Consider the following 21,534-nt stretch of genomic DNA (forward strand, 5'->3'; position numbering starts at 1 on the left):
TGCTTAGGGCCCCATAAAAGCTTGGGCCGGCCCTGCAACTAACCTCAGTCTCTCCTGCATAACCTCTCCAGTAAAACTGTCCACTAGTTCTGGGTTTAAAGGTAGGGTAGGCAATTTCAGAAAGGGTTAGCAATAGCAAGCATCAAAGCATGTCTCTAGAGTTGGGGTAGTTTTTTTTTTTTTTTTTTTGGCTGAACTAACCCTTTAATTACAGTAATTACGACATGACGAGAAAACAGCATAAGCTTGTTGTTTTGGTTCAGGAGGAACTGTAAAAGGTGGCTGCTGTTTGTTTGCGCTGCTCTGTGACTGTCTGTCTACAACTATGCATAGTCTCATGGAACACACTGATGACGCGTGATGTCTGTGTGAGCAGGGTGAGCGGCAGCGCGGAGGTATGGAAATACAGGTTGACAGACAGGTCAGACATCCAGATTGGACGGATGTTTTTTGGTCCTGAGACTTCCACAGAAGACATACAGTATGTACATTTTAAAAAAATATTAAGACCACTTCTATTATTGATTGCTATCATGATGTGAAAAGACTTTCAACCAGTATAACAAAAAGTGTTTATGAAAAACATTTTTGGTCAGACCCAGGTCTCTTTGTGGAGCAATATGGCCAATTTAATAGCACCTGTTTGCAAATGCAAACGATTGTCTGAATCTGTTTTTCAAAGCTGCAGAATCTATATGCATGACTTGTGTATTAAAATACATATAGCATTAAAAACTTTTAGCTAGGCAGTGCACCAAAATCTAGAACTAGCTACTTTTTTTTTTTTTTTTTTTAATAATATTTTAAATATATGAGAACGGGTTGAGTTCCTTTGAAATTCATCTATGATTAACTATAAGGAAGTACTGCTTTTATTATGCTAAATGTGGTGTTTGAAAGACTTGAATGTTGTTCAGCAGACGGAACTTTGCTCCGTGAGAATTGCAACAGAGGTAAAAGAGAGCAAGGCAAATAAAGCATGTCATTAGGACACGAGACGTGCAGAATTCACACATAGCACCTCTTTTAATAAACTTCTCCTCGCTGAGGCACTTCAACAACTTGAGCCGAAGCCAGACTTGTATAAACGCAGCTGATGTCTGAGGGCTGAGAGGGGGAAAGAGGCGCCCAACCCATTTCTTTTGTGCTGAAGAGCCTGTGATTTCATTGAGCTTTTCCCGGGCTGCTACTATAATGGGCTCCCTTGCTTTGAATCGCTCTTGTATCCGAGACTTGTTTTTGCTGGTTAAACTAGAGCAATCTTTTTTTAGTTGGCAGTAGTTTTGAAGCTTGAGGACTGGCAGAAGAAATTTCTCGCCGAGCATCCGGACAGGTCCCAATGAAAATGCACGGGAGAAACAGGTACAACCTGGTGGACGATGTGGCGGATTCGCGAGTCCCGCTTCACAACGAGGAAGCGTATCAACACGGAATACACTTCCAAGCCAAGGTGAACCAGACTATCTCTACTCTAAACGTAGCCAATGTCATTATTGCTAGTTATAATATTTACCGATACTTTTATGCAGTCATTTGGAGTACGTCAAATTGGCCACTGGCTGTGTAGCAGGGGTAATTTACATCAGACAGTCAGGTCAGGATCATGTTTTTGGTAGCAGCGATGACACTAGACACTAGGCTGTGCGAAAACAAATGAAAATGCCACCGAATGAACAGTTGGATCAGTGAAAAATAAGAATGTTCGAGAGAAAAAAGGAAAAATCTTTTATAAATCGAGTTTAAAACACACGTGCCAAGATCATAGAAATGTAATCTTTATATTCCTTTTTTTTTTTTTTTTTTTTACCTTTTAATTTTAAGGTTATAAGGTTATACTATTTTCATTACAAATATTTTGAAATTTAGTCATTTTTATAAAAAGTTTATATAGTATATATATTAAAAAGTAGCCTATATATATAAACTTTTTTATAAAAATGACTCAATTTCAATATATATATCTTTTTTGTTTGTTTTTTTTTGTATAAAAAAACAAACTACTTAAGCCAATGTTTCTCTCTTTTTTTGTCAAGAATTACAGCCTTTTTATTGTTTTATTTTTAAACAATCATGCCACCAAGACATTTTACTTTTAATTCAGAAACTGGAAACATGTTCATCATTCTTTTTGAATTGTATTTTTGATTAACTTAATAGATTCAGATGAGAAACATCACTGACCCGTATGCAGTTTTTTCACCGACACTATATTTGGTGTCTGGCTCAACTTTCCTATTAATGGCTGCATGGCTGGTTACACTGGTACTTTAACTGAGCCGAGATGTCTTTAAAACTCTGGAGGGTATTTGGTTTCTTCAGAAGCTTTGGTTAGATTTGACTTTGACATTAACATTTGACATTGGATCATTTTAACATTTCACTGAATAAACCCCATACTTGGCTGTGTCTCAAAACATATTGAGCTGCCTTGGTAGCAAGACACTGAACATCAATTTCCAATGGTTGAGGTTTTGGGACAGTAAGTACATTTTGTCCACCACTAAAAACAACAAAGAGCTGCTAGATTTTTTAACCCTATGCTGTAAATACATGAAATCTTACTATAATAAAGCTATTTAGTATAATTGGTTTTATTTATTGCATATATATTCATATACACCAACCAGTGTCCTGTTTGGCATACTCACAGCATTTCTGACTTGCCTGCTTATTACCACTTGATAAATATTTAAGTTGAAAATATGAAATATGAAAGCCAGCACATGCTTTAAGGTCCTACCCAGACGAGTGTTGTATTTTTACCATAGTAATTTCTTAAATACATCTACATATTCAGACACTTACATATTTCATTAAAAATATACTCTGTTTTCTCATATATGTCATAAATCCTGGTGTTTTCCCAGAGAGCTTATCTGTCAGTGTGTTTAAAATCTGCAGACAGTGAAATGTCCCAGGAAACCTAAAGCCTTTGTATACTAAGCTACTCAGAAGCCTATTGCTGAGTAATTTTAGCTCCAATTTGTGATGCAGGATTATCTTCCAGGAATTTTATTGGCTGGAAAGCCAAGACCTAGAACCACTCACATTTGCAATCATACTGCAGTCTTGCGGTCTTGTCTTTCAGAGCTTAAATCGGCTGTATAAGTTGCTATTTTTGCTGAACTGTTGTCAGTATTGTTGTCCCTCTCAGCTGGATTTAGACTTTGGAAGCTGGACATAAGTATTTAAGGTCAACATCTCCGTAGGACTTAAGAACAGGTCATTACAGCCATGAATGAACACGATGTTGTTGGTAAACACAGAGCCTATACTTGGTTAAGCGTGTTATTTGCGGCTGGCACTGATCTACACTTCACATTTAGAAACAAATAATGTTGGGTCAGTGGTTGCTACATGATCCATTTTGTGTACCCTGAATTTGATTTGATTTTCAGGGACACATTTTTATGTCTTCTAACCTTCTAATATGTTTTCTAAGGATAATAAATATTTGGTGTGTCATCCTTTAGAATACTTTAATAAATGCAATCAGTAAATTATATGTATAACTACATTTTATGCATAAATTACGAATGGTTCTTGTGCAAAATTGTTTTGAGAGATTTCTAGGGTCAGTGCTAAGGTGTGCTGGATGCGTACATGAGTGTTCCTAGGTGTTTGTTAAGGAGTTCTGAGTGATTGCTGAGTGTTTTGATGGTCATTGTGAGTTTTTGGTTGAAAAAATGGAATAAGTTGGAGTATAAAACCGAAAATTAAGAAATATATATGAAAGAGAGGAATATATATCTGAGAGAAATTCATTTCATTTTTTTTTCTTTTGCCCCCATATTTAAAGTTTCAAGAAATTTTTTGTAACTTTTGGTGGCATTTTTGCCCTTGCCCTTTCTGTCCCTGATTTTTTTTTTTATAGAATTTTGTATGCAAATAATCAAACTTGAGGCAAAATACATTTGCACAGGCATATTTTGTGTTTGTCTTTTTTATAGTTTTGCATATTGTTGCCCATGCAGTTCTTGGTAATACTGATAAATTTTAGTGTTTGATTTTAAGGGTTTTGATTTTTGTTTGTTTTTTGCAACTTGTCTAAATGTGTCGAAACGTGGGTCTTGAAGCAAAACCAGTTGAGAACCATTGATTTAGATGCATTAAAGTATAAATAGAGTGGGAATGAAGCTGGCAGTGTCCCGCTGATGCAAAAGTACACTTGGCACTCATTAACCTAGTTTATTTGTGTTTATTTGTGTTTGTGTAAATGAAGCTGCCTCATTAATTTTAGACCGAGTGATTCCTCTGTTGCATTTAATAACAGAGTTTAAACAGATCACTCTTCATTTAACATTCAAACGTGTTTTTTTTTTTGTTTTTTTTTTCAGTATGTTGGCAGCCTGGATGTCCCAAGACCCAACAGTCGCATGGAGATTGTTGCTGCTATGAGAAGAATCAGGGTAAGTCTTTTAGACATTTTCACTTACAGCCACAGACAGTGCTGAGTAATCACTGCTGATTGGCCCACAGCAGCTGTTTTCTCAGACACGTCTTTTGCAGTGTAAGACTCATTCGCTGGGAAAAAAACAGTCTGTTCCTCTATATTTATCACATACTCTGCAGAGTCTGTGTGTGCTTAGTTTAGGGTGTATCCTCCTGATAGTATTTTTGCACCTGAGGTTTCATATTTCATTCCCTGCACATTGATAAAAGAGAGATCACACACACAGACTCACAGAGACTGTGGCACAGAAAGCTTTGTTATTTCCCATGAGTGATCTCTGCAGGGTCTAAAGCTAACGGAAATTGGAGATGACTGCCTTTATTTTGGTTGATTGGTCAGTTTGTGTGTGTGCTATGTACTTGCCTTGTACTCGCACAGAACCTCATAGTTCAGACTGAAGGCCATTTCGAAGACAAATTAAGTTGGATTTGTTGCTTGATCACATGAAGCAGGAATTTGTGTGTGTGCATGACTTGTTACCTTTAGAGCTTGTGACAGGCCTGCCAGGAGATCAAAGTACTTCAGCTTCAAGATTAATTATATATATATTTGCCAATGAACACAGTGGTGCTTTTTTGAATTAATCTGCTTTTTGAGCAGATCAATCAGGTGAACCAATGATTCAATGGCCCATTCATAAAGAGGGTCATTTACTTAATTCCTGAATGAATCAGCCGTTTGAACTAATCGAATGAATGAATGACTGAATCAATGGGCCCTATCATACACCCGGCGCAATGCGATTATGCGATGCCAGGCGTGACTCAAGTGTTTTTTGCTAGCTTCACCCCGACGCAGTTATCATTTTCATGCCCAGCACTCACGTTGTTTAAATAGCAAATGCACTCACACCCATCTGTTCGCCCATGGGCGTGCTGGTCTGAAAACGAAGTGTATTCAGGCGCACCCTCATCAGGATAATAATCTGCCATGTAAATAGCAATCGCCATGGTACAAGTGCACCTGGCTTTTAAAGGGAATGGGAGATGACACTCTGATTGGTTTATTGCACGTTACACCTAAAACACACCCATGACTCATTAAGAGACTAGGTACAACCCTTTTGGACCATTTTCCCATTGTTAAACTAGTAAAAGTGGATTCGTACAAGTATATATATTATATATATATATATATATATATATATATATATATATATATATTCGTATAAGTGCACCTGTGCCATGCACTTAGATCATTAAAATAGGGCCCACTAATCTACTCATTTAGACATTTACTGCCACCTACTGGCAGTTTTAATTTCTTATTTAGAGTCGGCAGCCCTAATTTAAATTCTGTTTATTCACATGCATTGAAATATCGATATTTTCATTTAGCTGCCTTCTCAAACTCTCGCTGCAGCAGCAGTGTTTATTCCTGCCTTGTAAATGCCTTTATATATTTTTCATAACAATCTCATCTTCAACAGAGAATTGAATTGCGCCAGCTCTGAGCCTGATCTAAACCAGGTTGGATTTGTATGGTTTTGTCAACTCTAAACCTACTATGAAACTCATGCTTCTAGCTTCACGCAACAGGCCCCGGGGATTATGGACTTGATTGCGGGTGTAGAAAAGTGAGAGAAAGCTTATCCTTCTTGACAGGACCCATGCAGTGATAGAGTTGTTCTTGGCTTTTCTTTTTTTTTTTAGGGGAATGTGTTTCACTGCTGATAATTTCTGGGTTAGCAGGTTCCCTCAGAGACAAGTCTAGAATGCATGCCTTTGTTGTGTTAAATTCTGCTGAAAACAGTAAATAATTTGTACTGACCTTCTTATACAGCCTATTTATTTCTCTTTTCTCTCTGTAACATTTATTAGCGAGTAAATGAACTTTCATAAATATCATTGGATGAGCTTGTGAGTGACAAATCAGCCCTTTAAATCAAGCCCTGATGAGCAGCTTTCCTTGCACACCTGCTGTGAATGTGTGTAAGAGTGTGTGCATGAAACCACAAAGTAATACTTAAAAATAGCTTAGTTTATGCAATTGAGAAGTTTTCCATGATGGGGCTTCATATAAGCATGTCTGAATGAACAGTTGTTACAGCTCAAGGTTGAGTGTTGAGTTGAGTTTTTGTTTGTTTATTTAATGTGACGATACCGGCGCCTGCTGATTGCCAGCTGCTCTAAAATGCTCCTGTGAGTGTTCGCACTCTGTGAAGAGCGTCAAAGGTTTCTATTTACAACTTGTTTTTGCAGCATTGAGCTTTGTTGCCAATCACAGACATACCTGTTGAACATGTGAATGCAATGGCCAATCAGAGGTGTTTAAGTTATGTGTTTAATTAAGTATCCGCTCAGCACTGCTCAAAACGGCAGAGTTTTTATTTATTGGGAGTTCTGAAAGCTCACAAATCTTTTCGTTATAACCAACAAAGCATAAACACAATGGGTCTCATTCATGAAACACAAGCAGAACGAATTTTTGTGTAAATCGTGTGTAAAGTGGTTCTGGCGTAAATTTTCAGATTCATTAAAATATTAGTATTTTCCAAATGTTAGTTGGTACGAAAGAAATCTACACCTGCTCCCAGCCAAGCGTAAATAGTGCGTTTAACATCCGAACGTTTTGATCATTAATAAGGCTGCATTTTAATTCACCTTAATAAGGTACATATTTACACAGCATTTTGAAAAAATATTAAATATAGTAATTACATACGTTTTTTCTTTTTACTTTTATTGTGAGAGCCAGTAATAGCATCTGCAAACGGAGCACTTTAATCAAATAATTAATTGATTTCAATAGGGCTGGGCAAACTAATGGCCCCTTAATTGTTATGGAAATTGTTTCCTATAAAATGGCCAAAATCCTTCGTTTGGTGTCATAATATGATGCCCATATATAGTTGTCAGTCGGATTTAATGGGCGGGATTTATGGTAATTGAGAATGAGTGTGCACGCGCGTCCCATTTACGACTGATTGAAATTCATTAACACACACACACACACATTTCACTATGACTTCTGACGTTTACGAAGTATTTGTGAATCAGGAGAAGAGTTTTTGGGAAGGTCTCTTTACGCGCAAATCACTCACATATTTACTCGTATATTTACCAATGTTTCATGAATGAGACCCTTTGTCAAGAGAGATTCATTGCAAAGCATAGACAGTTTCATTGATTATAACAGGAGTTTTCACAAGAGTGCAGCTTCAGTGATATAACGGCAGCGGTCTTTGCTCGATTTCTGCATATAATATAAATTTTCATGCTGCTAAATACACAGTGCAAAGTTTGACAACCATATTTAAATGAACACAGATAATCTAAGCTATAAAAAAAAACAATCTGTTACTGTATGTTTAATGATCTGCGCATTAAGTCTTGGAGTGTAAATGCAAAATTCAAGCTAGCTTTTCAAATCAGTCACTCAGTGACTTTTTTTTGTCCAGTTCCAACGCTCACATGTGTATTCGGCGGTAGACATGGATCATCATAGGCACTCTGATTGGTCTACGGCTACGCAGCCCCATACACAGCAGAGTGTGATGCACTGTGTGTTGTGACATTCCTCCCTTAACATCATTCAAATTTTGTGTGACTTGTGCCACAGTAGACCTTCTGTTGGCTTATGTATTGAATCCTTTATAAATCATTCTAATATGCTGATTTGATTCTAATATGCTGATTCTCCCTTTTCTTGACTTGTTTGGGTCTCATTCTGCTATAGTCCTGCCACTCATAGACATGTGGATGTACAGTGCTATGTTCACATGGGCATTATTCATACATTTCTACTGTTGAACTGTAAACAGATTCATAACACCCAGACCTTCTGTATGCGTGCGTGAGTAATGCTGATGTTGAAGATTGTGTGGATCCTCTGTGGAACCTCTCTGAGGCCATTCAGCAGATACATAACTTGACAGCATTCTCTTTCTGTCTGTCCCTCTGTGATGATTGGGTGAAAGGTCAGCTTGCAGAATGTCTCTTAGGAATGCCAGTATGTGATTGACAGCTCCTTGGGTCTTATGTTAACAGAACTAAAAATAACTGGTAAGTGGTACTTTTTTAATGAAGGAAACAACACATAACCATCTCTCTGAACTTTGCTAGGCATTTGAGACCCCGTCCCTTATTATTTCCCTTCTTTCTTATGGTTTCTGTTATTCTGTCCCTTCCATTTAGGAAACCCCAATCTATTTCATCCAGGGAATACTGTAGTCTAACATAGTTAAGACTTTAATTATGTTGTGCCTTCATTTCTCAACGGATCTAATCTGTTGAATGAAGCTATGAATAGAACATAGTGCTGTGTGTCTTTTAAAAGATAAATAGTGTAATATTATAGTATGTATTAAGATACCCCAGATTTTATAGTTGACAATGAGAAAAGCAAAAGCAAGATAGATTCATATGTAATGCAGATAAGTATTAGTCTGTATTAGTTCTGATGCATCCATGACTCTCTAGAGCAAATCAATTCAGGAAAACTGCCAAATGAAATAAAGTCATTATTTATTTATTTTTTTTAAATGTAAAATGACACTATAGCAACGGCGATGTCTGTTGACCCCACACACTAACATACATGCTTATCCAAATGTGTTCATACTATTAGATGTCTATTGTGTTTATATAATAAAGCAGTATGACATACGCTCTGTTGTCACTCATCATCACATCACATGCTCTGGTCGAAACTCCGTGGACACATACTGGCAGAGTGATACAAACTCTTGAACTCTGCTTGTCCAATCAGATTAGAGGACTGGAACTGCATTAAATTTATTATAATGAATATAAACAAACCCAATTACTGATCCTAAATTTATTTAAGTAAATCATGTGCATGATATAGTTTGTTCCCTCGATTAACTGAATGTTGGCCATGTTGTACTAATTTGTTCCCTCGTTTTGATTTAACTATAACAAGGTAACAAATTATTATAACCTAGCCATGATTTCGTAAAACGAGGGAATAGTTTATTAGGCTATATCGTGCACGCGGTTTATTTAAATGAGGTCACATATTAGTAAAACGTGTTGATGTTATTGTAAATTGTGGGAACTAATTGTTAATTGGTTGCCACGATATATGTTTTTTCATATTTGTGTGTTTGTATGTATATAAGTAGCCTACACTAAAAAAAATAGTACCCTAAAAATGATAACTAAATTTACTGGTCAAGTCAAAAATATTATTTAATATTGCTGAATCAACCTAAATACATTAATTTATACCAACAAAATTCATTTTTATTAATTAAATTAAGTTAAAAAAAAAACATTGTCATTTAAAATATAAAAACTGATATACCAATACAGTATCAACAATGATCTTGCTAAATGTGATGCACTGATCCAGAAATCAGGTCTGTAGTAATTGACAACTTCCAAATCAAAACTAAAATCTGAAGAATGACAGTACAAAAATCATTTAAACAATAATTTCAATAGCACATTGAGTCATGTTGTCCAATTTAAGTGCTCAAATGAACTTGTCATATTTAATTTAATAACTTCATTCCTACATCTGCCACTGTCAGTCACATGAATTTATAGGTCAGAGAATGAATGCATGGATAAGCAAATATAAGTTAAGACTCATTGGTTAAATGGAAATGTTCCAGTTTGTGATTCGCCTTAATATAACTTCTTAACTAGTGTAAACGGGGCCTTAATATTACACCAAGCAACACTTAAAAATAAAACGTTCCAAAAGTGGGTTCGCAGTGATGCCATAAAAGAACCATTTTTTTGGTTCCCCAAAGAACCTTTCAGTGAATAGTTCTTATAAGAACCATCTTTTTCTTAGTGTGAAGAATGAAGAATAATTTTAATAATCTAAAGAAACTTTTTCTAATATAAAGAACGTTTTGTGGAATGGAGAGGTTTCATTGATGTTGAAGCTTCTTCATGGAACCATCAATGCCAATAAATAACCTTTATGTTTAAGAGCGAATTATAGTTGAGTTTTAATGAAAAATTGAGCTTTGATGAAAATAAAGTTCCACCGTACAAAAACTGCACATCACTTAAAGGTGATAAAGAGGATCTTTTCGTCGACTGAGAAACCAAAGACTGTTACTGAGTCTTCGTGCACGAGTATTGGAACACGAGTTTTTACCACCGGCATTCGCTCTGTCGTGTTAGTGGATTCATTATGTCGGACTCACGGCAGGTAACTCATAATCTGCAGTTGTTACTCCTGTCTCCGGACAAAAACATTGCATGCGGCACCTGTGGAGTGTGGAAAGTTACTGGAGCGCGCAGCCGCGCTCGTCTCTCACAAGGAACATCATGGCAGTGATTGACAAGCCAGAGGGCCAATCGTTTACGCGCTGATCGTGTAAACGATTGGCTGATGTTTTTAAGGCCCTACCTCGTGCAAATGATGTATATTAATATTATTCCTTTCAGTGCACCTAATAAATAGTCTTTTATCAGTTAGTAAAGACAGTTTCAAGTGATATTGCAAAAATGTATAAAACAAAACATCCTCTATAGCACCTTTAATGAAAAATCTCAGCTGGACTTTTATAAATACATTTGCCATTAAAAAAGTTTTTTCCCCAGACAAAGTTTGTGTAGAATTTATCCATACGTTGATATCTTAAATCTTCCTGTGTTTGTGTTTGACTGTGAAGCTGATGCCAATGACAGTCTTACAAAACCAATGAGAGAATGTGATAAAGAGGTCAGGAGAAGATGAGAGGAAAGGAAAGAGGAGAGGACAGGGAGAGGAGGTGGTTAGAGTAGATGGTGTGTGTGTGTGTGTGTGTGTGTGTGTGTGTGTCTAATGGGGAGGGGGGCTGATATGGGGCTACAGAGAGAATGAAAGGCTTCATTGTTGTGCAGTAGCCCAGGGACAGATGCAGTGTAGTGGCCTACATGCACTAGCATCCATGAGTTCAACATCTCTCCCTCCAAACCAAACCACAAGCTGTTGTGATTCACATTTGAATCACATTAGATGTGATATCGCTAAATGACTGAGTAATTAACATCCTCAGGACATCCGCATACTTTTTAATGCATGTTTTTTTTTCAGGGACAGAGGTTTTCCACTGCATTTGAATTCTTAATCTTAATAAATACACATAACCAGTCTCAAAATGTTTGTGTTGTCATTTTTGTAAGACTTAATACAAGGAAAAGAAGCCCTGCGTAAATCCTCCATCCCACTGCTCTCAGTAGGTCAGCCCAGCAGGGTTCCTCCCTCTTTTGCTGCTTTTCTTCTACTCTCATTCACTGTCTTCTCTCTCATACTCTCTTTCACTTCTCAGGACTATTTCTGTCAGTGTTAACCAGTTACGCAAGACCAGTACCCCCATATCACCATGGCAACCCCCCCAACTCTGCTGAAACACGTCCTGAGTCCTGAAACTTTAAGGGTGTTTTAGTGCCAAGCACATTTGGCCATACTCCACCCACACAAAATTTTGATGTTCACCTGCATTCACTGGCATGCTGAAACACACACACACTCTATGTGAACTTCACTATCTGCTGGGTTTTAGTTTGTTTTGTGTTTGGGAAAACTTCCTCAGGGCTTGAGAAAAAGAAACGGAAAGAGAAAGAGAGAGATGGTTGCTCTACTTGAGGGAGATTGTTTATCTCTGTCTCTCTCTCTCTGTCCCTGTTTCTGCTCCTGTCATTTTTCCTCTTCTTGTGTTTCCTTCCATTCCTCCTCTATTGCCTGATCTTTGCTCTCTTTGCTTCTTTCTTTCATTTCTACTTTGTCACGGAAAGCCATTTGGCCCAACTGAGACCTTTGTTTGTGTGTGTCTGTGTGTGTGTATAAGAGAGACAGAGAGGGAAAGTGCGTGAGCTTGTAATGGTCAATTAAGATGTCGTTGCTGAGTAAATTGAAAATGGCATAATAAATGTTTATGCAAGTCATTTAATGAAATTTAAAGAAAATGGTTGACTTGTTCATTTTGGAAAGGTGAAGTTCTAATAAATTATATTGCCAACTTAAGATAAATGAGTAAAAAAAATATGAACTTTTAGGGTGAAACATTTTGAAGCAAAATGGCTGCTGCTCTGCCTATCCTCAAGGTTATGGGGTTTGTATCATTAGCATTCAAGAGCCAACAATATGAATTTCTGTAAAAATGTAAGATAAAGATCAAGTAAGCACTGTTTTTATTTCACTAAGTCATGATGTAGATATATATAGCCAATGTTGATGTGATATAAAAATCAAAATTATGGATAAATAATTTTAAATCAATAAAAGTAAATCATAATGTTTTAATTCAAGTAAAATGTTTGTAAATAAATAAGATTATACTATTGTCTGTCTGAATACTCGATTCTGATTGGCTGGAAGGTGTGCAATAAAAACTTGAAAGCACAGGTATTTCCAAGTCAATTTAATCACTGCTCTATATCAATGCGCTATTTTCATCGAAGCACAAACACTCATATGTCAGTCGCACTGTTTTCATTGAAGCACCCACAAACGTCACTCTGAGGTCATGCTGCACAGGAACATTCAGGAGTGCAGAAACTTGTTATCATCACTGCAGCGCGACTTTTATTAATAAAATAGCTTTGCTACTGAATCACTACATTATATTTCTCCACAACGAGGGGGGACATCGCTGGTTTTGAAGTAATTAAACTCACAGCTTCATTCATTGTTAATAGAGAGAGACTCTGAACAGACACAGCAATGCTCATCTCTCTCTTTCTCTCTTCAATAATTAATTCAAATAAATGCTATAATTTATTTATTCACATAAATGTAATCTTATACACTACTTTATCTCTGTGTCTGATTTAAAGCAGGCAGAATGCCAGATCTAATGAGTCTTCATAACTGACAAAATAACCGTAATTTTTCCCCTCCAGTCAAATATTGCACTGCAAACATCAAACAGCTTTAAGTTGTCAATGCTGGCAAATGACCATGGAATAAATGGGACAATCCATGGCTAGCTGTGCTTTAAATTATTCAAATGCACTTCGCTTTGCGTCGGGTAGTTCTTTGCCTCCATGTCATGCATTAAAATCATTTGATGCACAGCTAGTGATTATCCCTTACTTAATTTAGTTTATAAAACGGTTAGTTCCTGTCCTTGATTCACAATAAAACACGGCTATGACCGCTTCACCCAACGGTTCTGTGTATCACTACACAACACCATTAGCAACCAATCTTAGCAATGTAAACTGTATGTTCTCAATTGATATTGTTAATTGAAACTTACTGTATTATTTAGAAGAGTATTGTGAGAAAGAGATCAAGTGAGCGAGTTTATCACCTGCATTCAGATTCAGCATATTCCTTCAGGTCAGTGCTATGTTCATAATAAAAAAATCTGTTTAAATGTCTGGTGTATTATTCTGTCCTTTTAACAGTTAAAGGGTTTCCCGTGACTGACAGCAATAGTCAAAACATTTATCAGTTGCATCTTGTTCCGTGTTCACAACAATTCAGTCTTTTCAATATAAAAGTCTTGACTGACACACTCATAAAGACAGTCTTTGCTGCCATCTAATGGCGTAATAATGTAACTTCTGTTGCTGTTCACGGTCAGGAACTATTTTTTTCCGTCAGAAGGAAGGCTTTAATGAAAGTTTACTTCATGAAAGTTGCATTGATACATATTTTTGGCTTTAATATTTGTATTGTGTAGTAAAAAATAAAAGCAATAAGGTACTCAAGGCTAGTGCTGTATCGTGAATAAGTCTACCTTATTGCTTACATAATGTACATTATACTACCTTATTGCTTACATAAATGTGGAAAACAATGCAAACTTTGTCATGGCAATGTTTTGATGCTAAAAATATATTATAATTTTTATGACTGGCTGCACAGTACGGTTGCGCAATATACCAGTACTGGAAAAATATCGGTATATATTATATTTTCAAATAGTACAATATCATGATTTTGTTCATTTCGGTACTTACGCTGCCAATCCAAAGTTCACTGCTATTCAGAAGTGTGTTACACAAACAAAAATGTGACAACATAGAGGAACAAGATGGAATAAATAGATAAATCTTACTCTACATGCCGCAAACAAATTAATAAAGAGGGCAGAAGTGAAGTCTGGCTTTACTTTGCCTATAAAACAGATGAAAAATATGAACCAACAGACCTTACCGCACCAGTCAGCAAACATTGCTATGAATCATGGCAACACATCAAATCTTGTCACTTGTTCAAAGAATTAAAAGATCCACAGGGGAGTCAACCAGTTTAATTTAGACTTTTCAGAGCTCAACAGTAAGGACTGCTCAGTGGCCGGGGCCAGCATGGTAGACGCTCTGGACTGTCACTGTCCCGTTCGAGCCAGTGCTGAATCGTCTTGAATGTTTATTATTTGCAGGATTATTTGATAGGATGTCCTACCTACCTCTCAACTTATGTATTTGCATACCTCCATGCACCCTGCTTGCGCAGATGTCACGCGTCATCAGCACGTTCACTGCTAGAGTCACCGAGTGAGAATGGCAAACAAACAGCAGCCACCTTTTGCAGTTCCTCCTGAACCAAAACAACAAGTTTACAAAACCGCTTTGAGTTCTAACAATAACCGTAAATAAGTTGTTTTATGTTTCTTATTATTGTGGAGTTATGTGCTTTGTACTGTAATGTTGTCTCACCGGTGTATGCAACATAAGGTAATTTGAAAGCGTTCCATCCTCCATTAGCGTTGTTTCTTGTGACGCTTTGCAGACTTTGCTCTGGCTGGGTGCTTTATGTGATTTGAAGGAGTCATGGCTTTGGAGAGAGCTTTGAAGAGAGGGTGGGATCTTTTTTTTATTATTATTATTTTTTATTTCTTTCAAAGCTAGCTTGCTATTGCTTATCTCTACAAAACTGCTTACTCTAACTTTAATGTAAAAATAGACATTTTTTATTACAATGTAAATGTATTTTCTGTCACTTTTGATTAATTTAATGAATAAAAGTATTAATTTCTTTTTTTCTTTTTTTTAAATTCTTACTGATGTTAAACTTTTGAATGGTAGTGTATATGAAATTCGTTTGACTTTGTTATTTAACAAATATCTGCCCTTAATCTATAAAATCATAATCCTTTATATTTAATCCTTACACAATAGACATATGACATGGATGCTTGAGTGTTGACATTGTTGTTCAATCACAAATACAGACATGTACATGGGACAGATGGTGCCCTCATACTTTGGCCCTGTTTTTTGAGATGTCCTTCTGTTTGGACACATGTCCAAACACCACACTACATTAAATAGAATGAACCAAGTTATTTTGAACTGCGCACACCTGTTTCTGTGCAGTTTATACACATGCAGCCCATTCACTGATGGGTCTGAAATGCTGACAATAGGTTGTTAGGCCCAGACTAGTTGTTGACTAATATGGATTTTTCAACGCCCAATTCTGATATACACACAGCAGACACAATCAGAAAGAATCTCTTTCTCTTCATTTCATCACACACATACACACACACACACACACACATTGGGTTTCCATGTTTTATAGGGACTTTCCATAGACATAATTATTTTGTACACTACAAACTGTATATTCTATCCCCTAACCCTAATCATCACAGAAAACCTTCTCTTTTTTCATTTTCAAAAAACATTATTCTGTATGATTTATGAGCTGTTTTCATCATGGGAACCAAAAAATGTCTCCACAAGGACAAGGATTTTAGATATTACTATCTTTGTGGGAATATTTTGTACCCATACCATTGGGTTTACCAGGACCATACAGACACACACTCACACAGGAACTCACCTCGCCAGCTAATGTTAATAGAATGTTTGTTCAAAATTATGTGATCTTTAATAATGTTATCTAAACATCAGCACAAAAATGTTATGTATACATATAGTTACTGGAATGTTACACTGAAACATTTTAGTTGGTGTAATGTTTTTTTGTTGTTGTTGTTGTTGTTTTTACAAATTAAACATTATAAAATTACTATGTGTTTCAGATGATTCGGAGAACATTTAAATGTAGCATTCCCATAATGTTTGCAAATGTTTAATAAAATGGAATGTTCCCTTAACATTAACTTAACCAAGTTAAAATGTTTAAAAAAAAATTTTTTTTTTTTTTTAAATTGATGTTTTGAATATCCTGAGAACATTCCGAAGTAACGATTTCTTCAATTAATGGGAACGTTAGCAAAATGTTTTTAGAACATATTTTTGTTAGCTGGGTCTAATGGCTGAGGTTGTTGTTTGTTAGTGACATGGTTCCACAGGGAGTTCCTGTCAGTACAGACATCTTGTCATCTATTCAGTCAAGCACATGCCCATATGAACCTCAACATTAATGCAGCTTACATTGGTCAGTACAAAAAAAAAAAAATCTTTATTTTCTACCCCACTTGCAATTTTTTAAGCATAAACCTTCATAGAAAAATAAACTTCAATCTTAAGAAACAATACATTTTCTATAGAAATATCCAATATATATCTATATATAGATATCTCATGACTCAACATGTTTGTACAAACTTGAAACCTTACTGATGTTTTCCCTGCATGATTTTTGGCCATTTGATTGTTTTGCACAGTATGGCAGATATGTGAGTCCGTACATGAATGAGTATGTGTGTAACACATCTATAAAAGTTGACTTGTTGACAAAAGCTTGTCGGGGGAAAAAAAACAAAAAAACGTTTCTATCTGTTTCTGTCTCTCTCACATACACACACTATTTTGGAACTCCAAATGAAATTTCAAGCCATTCTGGTGCACCAGCGCCGTAAAGGTTATTAAATCCCACCCATGGGGTGTGTGACATTAAATGATTGGCCCTCGTCCCACTCCCAGCAGGTAGCTCTGCCGACTCAGCTTCCAAGAAATGAGTTTGGAAGTCTTTTAACTGTTTCCTCTCTCCCTCTCTGCCACTCTCTCTCTCTCTCTTTCTCTCTCTTTTTCACTTCCTCAAGTGCACACTCTGTCAAAATGACACACTCCCCACTGGTATGAAATCAAGCGGAAATCCCAATCAAGCAGAGAAACTAACTCGCTCTCAGCATCCCGTACAGGTCAAGGTCATTTCAAATAGCAGCGTCTAATGGAAGTAGTTCTTGCATCCCTAGTGCCAAAGGTAAAATTTCTAAGAGAAAGAACAGACAACATTACAAAAGCTTCTTTTTAGTGTGTGTAGTAAGCAGTTGCATAACTACAGACATTTTACAGGTACCTCATTTATTTGATAGCTGATCTCATACTTTTTCTTCCCTCTTTGTTTTGTCTTCTTCTGCCTTTCCTTTAGTTGTCCTTGTCCCTTCACCAACAAGCAATGTTGTCAATAAAAGGTATTTGCAGACAACAGTTGGATGCTGTTAGACTTACCTGAAAAACTTAAAGCACTGTTTATTTAATTTGTTTCTTTGTTCTGTTTTATTTATTGGATCTTTTGCTTATAATTTGTTTATTTGTTCTTATTTTATTACTGAAGACTCACTTGTCTTCAATAATGTTTGAACTTTATATTAGTTAGGCTAGTCGTTTTTGCTGGGGTAACGGAATTGGAATTTCACCAGTATTTAAAATTTTGGTAGCTTTTTTATTAGAATACAATGCTACATGTGTCAAAATAAAAACACAGCTGTACTGATTTGATTGATTGATTGATTGATTGATTGATTGATTGATTGATTGATTGATTGATTGATTGATTGATTGATTGATTGATTGATTGATTGATTGATTGATTGATTGATTGATTGATTGATTGATTGATTGATTGATTGATTGATTGATTGATTTTTTTGATGGGGCCAGTAAAAATCTTGGCAGGGCAAGTAAAAGTTTGAACCACCCTGATATACACTATATTGCCAACAGTTTTGGGACGCATGCGACATGCCTTTAGTACACATGAACTTTAATGACATCTCATTCTTAATCCGTTGGGTTTAATATGGAGTTGGCCCACCCTTTGCAGGTATAACAGCTTCAACTCTTCTAGGAAGGCTTTCCACACGGTTTAGGAGTGTGTTTATGGGACTTTTTGACCATTCTTCTAGAAGTGCATTTATGAGGTCAGGCAGTGATGTTGGCGAGAAGGCCTGGCTCGCAGTCTCCGCTCTAATTCATCTAATTCGCTCTAATTCGCTCGTGTTCTATCGGGTTGAGGTCAGGACTCTGTGCAGGCCAGTCAAGTTCCTCCACATCAAACTTGCTCATCCATGTCTTTATGGACCTTCCTTTGTGCACTGGTGCGCAGTCATGTTGGAACAGGAAGGGGCCATCCCCAAACTGTTCCCACAAAGTTGGGAGCAAGAAATTGTCCAAAATGTCTTGGTATGCTGAAGCATTAAGAGTTCCTTTCACTGGAACTAACGGGACAAGCCCAACCTATGAAAAACATCTCCACACCATAATCCCCCTCCACCAACTTTACACTTGGCACAATGCAGTCAGGCAAGTACTATTCTCCTGGCAACCGCCAAACTCAAACTCATCCATCAGATTACCAGACAGAGAAGCGTGATTCGTCACTCCAGAGAACACGTCTCCACTGCTCTAGAGTCCAGTGGTCGCGTGCTTTACACCACTGCATCCGACACTTTGCATTGCACTTAGTGATATAAGGCTTGGATGCAGCTGCTCGGCCATGGAAACCCATTCCATGAAGCTATTTACGCACTGTTCTTGAGCTAATCTGAAGGCCACACAAAGTTTGGAGGTCTGTAGTTATTGACTGCAGAAAGTTGGCGACTTCTGTGCACTGTGTGCCTCAGCATGCGCTGACCCCGCTCTGTGATTTTATGTGGCCTACCACTTCATGGCTGAGTCGCTGTTGTTCCCAATTGCTTCCACTTTGTTATGATACCACTAACAGTTGACTGTGGAATATTTAGTAGTGTGGAAATTTCACGAATGCACAGGAGGCAACCTATCACGGTACCACGCTTGAATTCACTGAGCTCCTGAGCGACCCATTCTTTCATAAATGTTTGTAGAAGCAGTCTGCATGCCTAGGAGCTTGATTTTATACACCTGTGGCCATGGAAGTGATTGGAACACCTGAATTCAATGATTTGGAGGGGTGTCCCAATACTTTTGGCAATATAGTGTATATAAACTTGTTTAAACACATTGTTCCTGGCTCAAAAATATGCATTACATCCATTTTGAAATGGAAAAAAAAATAGAAGCTTTATTTGTCATTGACCAACTGTCAACGTGCAGGCTGATTGACTATACTCAAATGCGCTTTATATTTTTTAGGTTTCTGTCACGATTCCTGTCAGTTCCTGGACTACACTTCCCATAATCCTCCCTGCCAGTCACATGCACACTCCATGCCAATCATCATTTGCCACATACAGCTGTAGCTTATTATCTGGACTATTTAAGACTCACTCACACACCACCTCATTGCGAAGTCTTGTTTAACCCGTGTTACAATTCTGAGCATTATTATTCTGTCTGCCTGTCTGTTCCCGTTCCTGCCTGTTACCCGTTATCGACCCGTTGCTACCTGCCTTTGACCCTTGCCTGGTATTCTGTTCTGTGAGTGACATCTGCCTGTCCTGATCCACTGCCTGTATTCTGACCACGATTCTGCCTGTCCCTTGCTGTTCCTGTTTGTTCCTGTTTGACCCTGCCTGTATGACCACGCTCACTTTTAATAAAGCTCGCAAATGGATCCCTGCCTGAGTCCCGATCCGTTACAGTTTTTAAGCAGTCTTTGACAGGCAACCTTACAGGCCTATGTTTTCCTTCCTGTTTTGCTCTTGCTGTTGTCTACCCCCAAAATCTCAATTTTTTTATATAATATAAATATATATATATAGTAGTATTGAGTATTGAGTTGCTGAGTAAATGCTTTTGATGACTCATAAAAAATGGTGATGTCACTTGTAGTTATTTTCTCTCTATGAAACATACTATCTAGTTTTCTCTCTATATATGCTGGCACATTTAATCACTTGCAAGCCAAGAGAGAGATTAGTAAGGAATGTCACTAAGTGCTGAGTATGGCAGCTTTGTCAACTTTAAGCCCAGTACTATGGGCACTATGCAGATTCTTTTTAACAAAATGGAAATTAGACATAGACGCAAGACAGGATTATATCAGATGTCTGGATTCAGTTCTTAATCCTGAATTTGAAGTCTGACCCCTTGTTTTTTGTGTGTGTGTGTGTGTGGGGGGGGGGGGGTTCTTTAGTTTTATTTTAATATTTTTTTCTGCTGCATTCAACTGCAGCTCTTAAATTTTTCACTGAAATGTTTATGCACAGAGAACAATGGCTATGCAGTATATCTTAAATATTTCAATGCACTTTGCACTTGAGCAATAAGAAAGATTAAAATTTCATTCTTGCAGACTCTTTTTGTCCTGTAAGGAATGCTGACACAAAACGTGAATCATATAAAAAAAAAAAAAAAGTCATTTTAGTTCGATTTTGACATCTTGACTTTTTGCACAAATGGAGCAAAAGTGGAGCAGGTTTAAGTGAGTTTTTGTCATGGGGTAAACAAAACGTCAAAATGTTTGGTCATAAATGCAGTAATGCACATAGTTATGTGTGCTTAAGAAATTCATAAAGACGTGACTCTGAATTGACACTTCCTCATAGGTGTTAGGCTATTAGTAGAGCTGTATTTAAGTGGGTGTTATATAGGCATGTTTTTCTTCTAAAGATGCTAAATTATTGTCTGTAATTCAAATATTTCTCACAACTCTTCAGGACCACAGATTTTTTTTTTTTACGTTACAAATGAACACGATATCAACCATGATTTTTTCTTCTTTACTCATTAGTTGGATTGCCAAAAGTTAAGACATTTTTTACAAAACTGGATAAAATGAAAAATATTGTAATTTACTGGATATAAAAATGCTATATAATGTATTAAAATAGTTTGCATATTGCATATTGCATACTGTCACCACTATGGCAGGAAGAAGATAAAGAAGGTGCAGAGATTCCAAAACAAAGATTTTTAATCCAAGAACAAACAAAGAGTAATCCAAACACAGTCACACATTCAACAACCGAAATTGAAGGGTGAAAAAGGAGGAACTTAAATACACAGTGACAGAGATAATAAACTCAATGACAAGCAGCTAAATGTTGGAATCAGAGATATTTATATTTTGGAAATCTCCAGCAAGAATAGAGGTCCTTGTCG

General features: G+C 36.8%; 1 protein-coding gene across 3 annotated transcripts in view; it reads left to right on the plus strand.

Moving 5' to 3' along the window:
- The first annotated feature begins 1,013 nt into the window (after positions 1-1,013).
- The window catches only part of si:dkey-34e4.1 (carboxyl-terminal PDZ ligand of neuronal nitric oxide synthase protein), a 54,932-nt gene continuing 34,411 nt past the window's right edge, over positions 1,014-21,534 (plus strand). Inside the window, exons 1-2 of one of the 3 annotated variants that reach the window (XM_067407151.1) lie at positions 1,014-1,450; positions 4,338-4,409. In XM_067407151.1, the coding sequence (XP_067263252.1) occupies positions 1,340-1,450; positions 4,338-4,409 (183 nt within the window). In that variant the 5' untranslated portion in view covers positions 1,014-1,339. Of the gene's footprint in view, positions 1,451-4,337; positions 4,410-8,390; positions 8,458-17,361; positions 17,492-17,659; positions 17,703-21,534 lie in introns of those variants that run through there. The other 2 variants (XM_067407153.1, XM_067407152.1) reach the window with 2 other exon arrangements.

The sequence above is a fragment of the Chanodichthys erythropterus genome, chromosome 13 (assembly GCF_024489055.1).
Source record: "Chanodichthys erythropterus isolate Z2021 chromosome 13, ASM2448905v1, whole genome shotgun sequence".
Lineage (NCBI taxonomy): Eukaryota > Metazoa > Chordata > Actinopteri > Cypriniformes > Xenocyprididae > Chanodichthys > Chanodichthys erythropterus.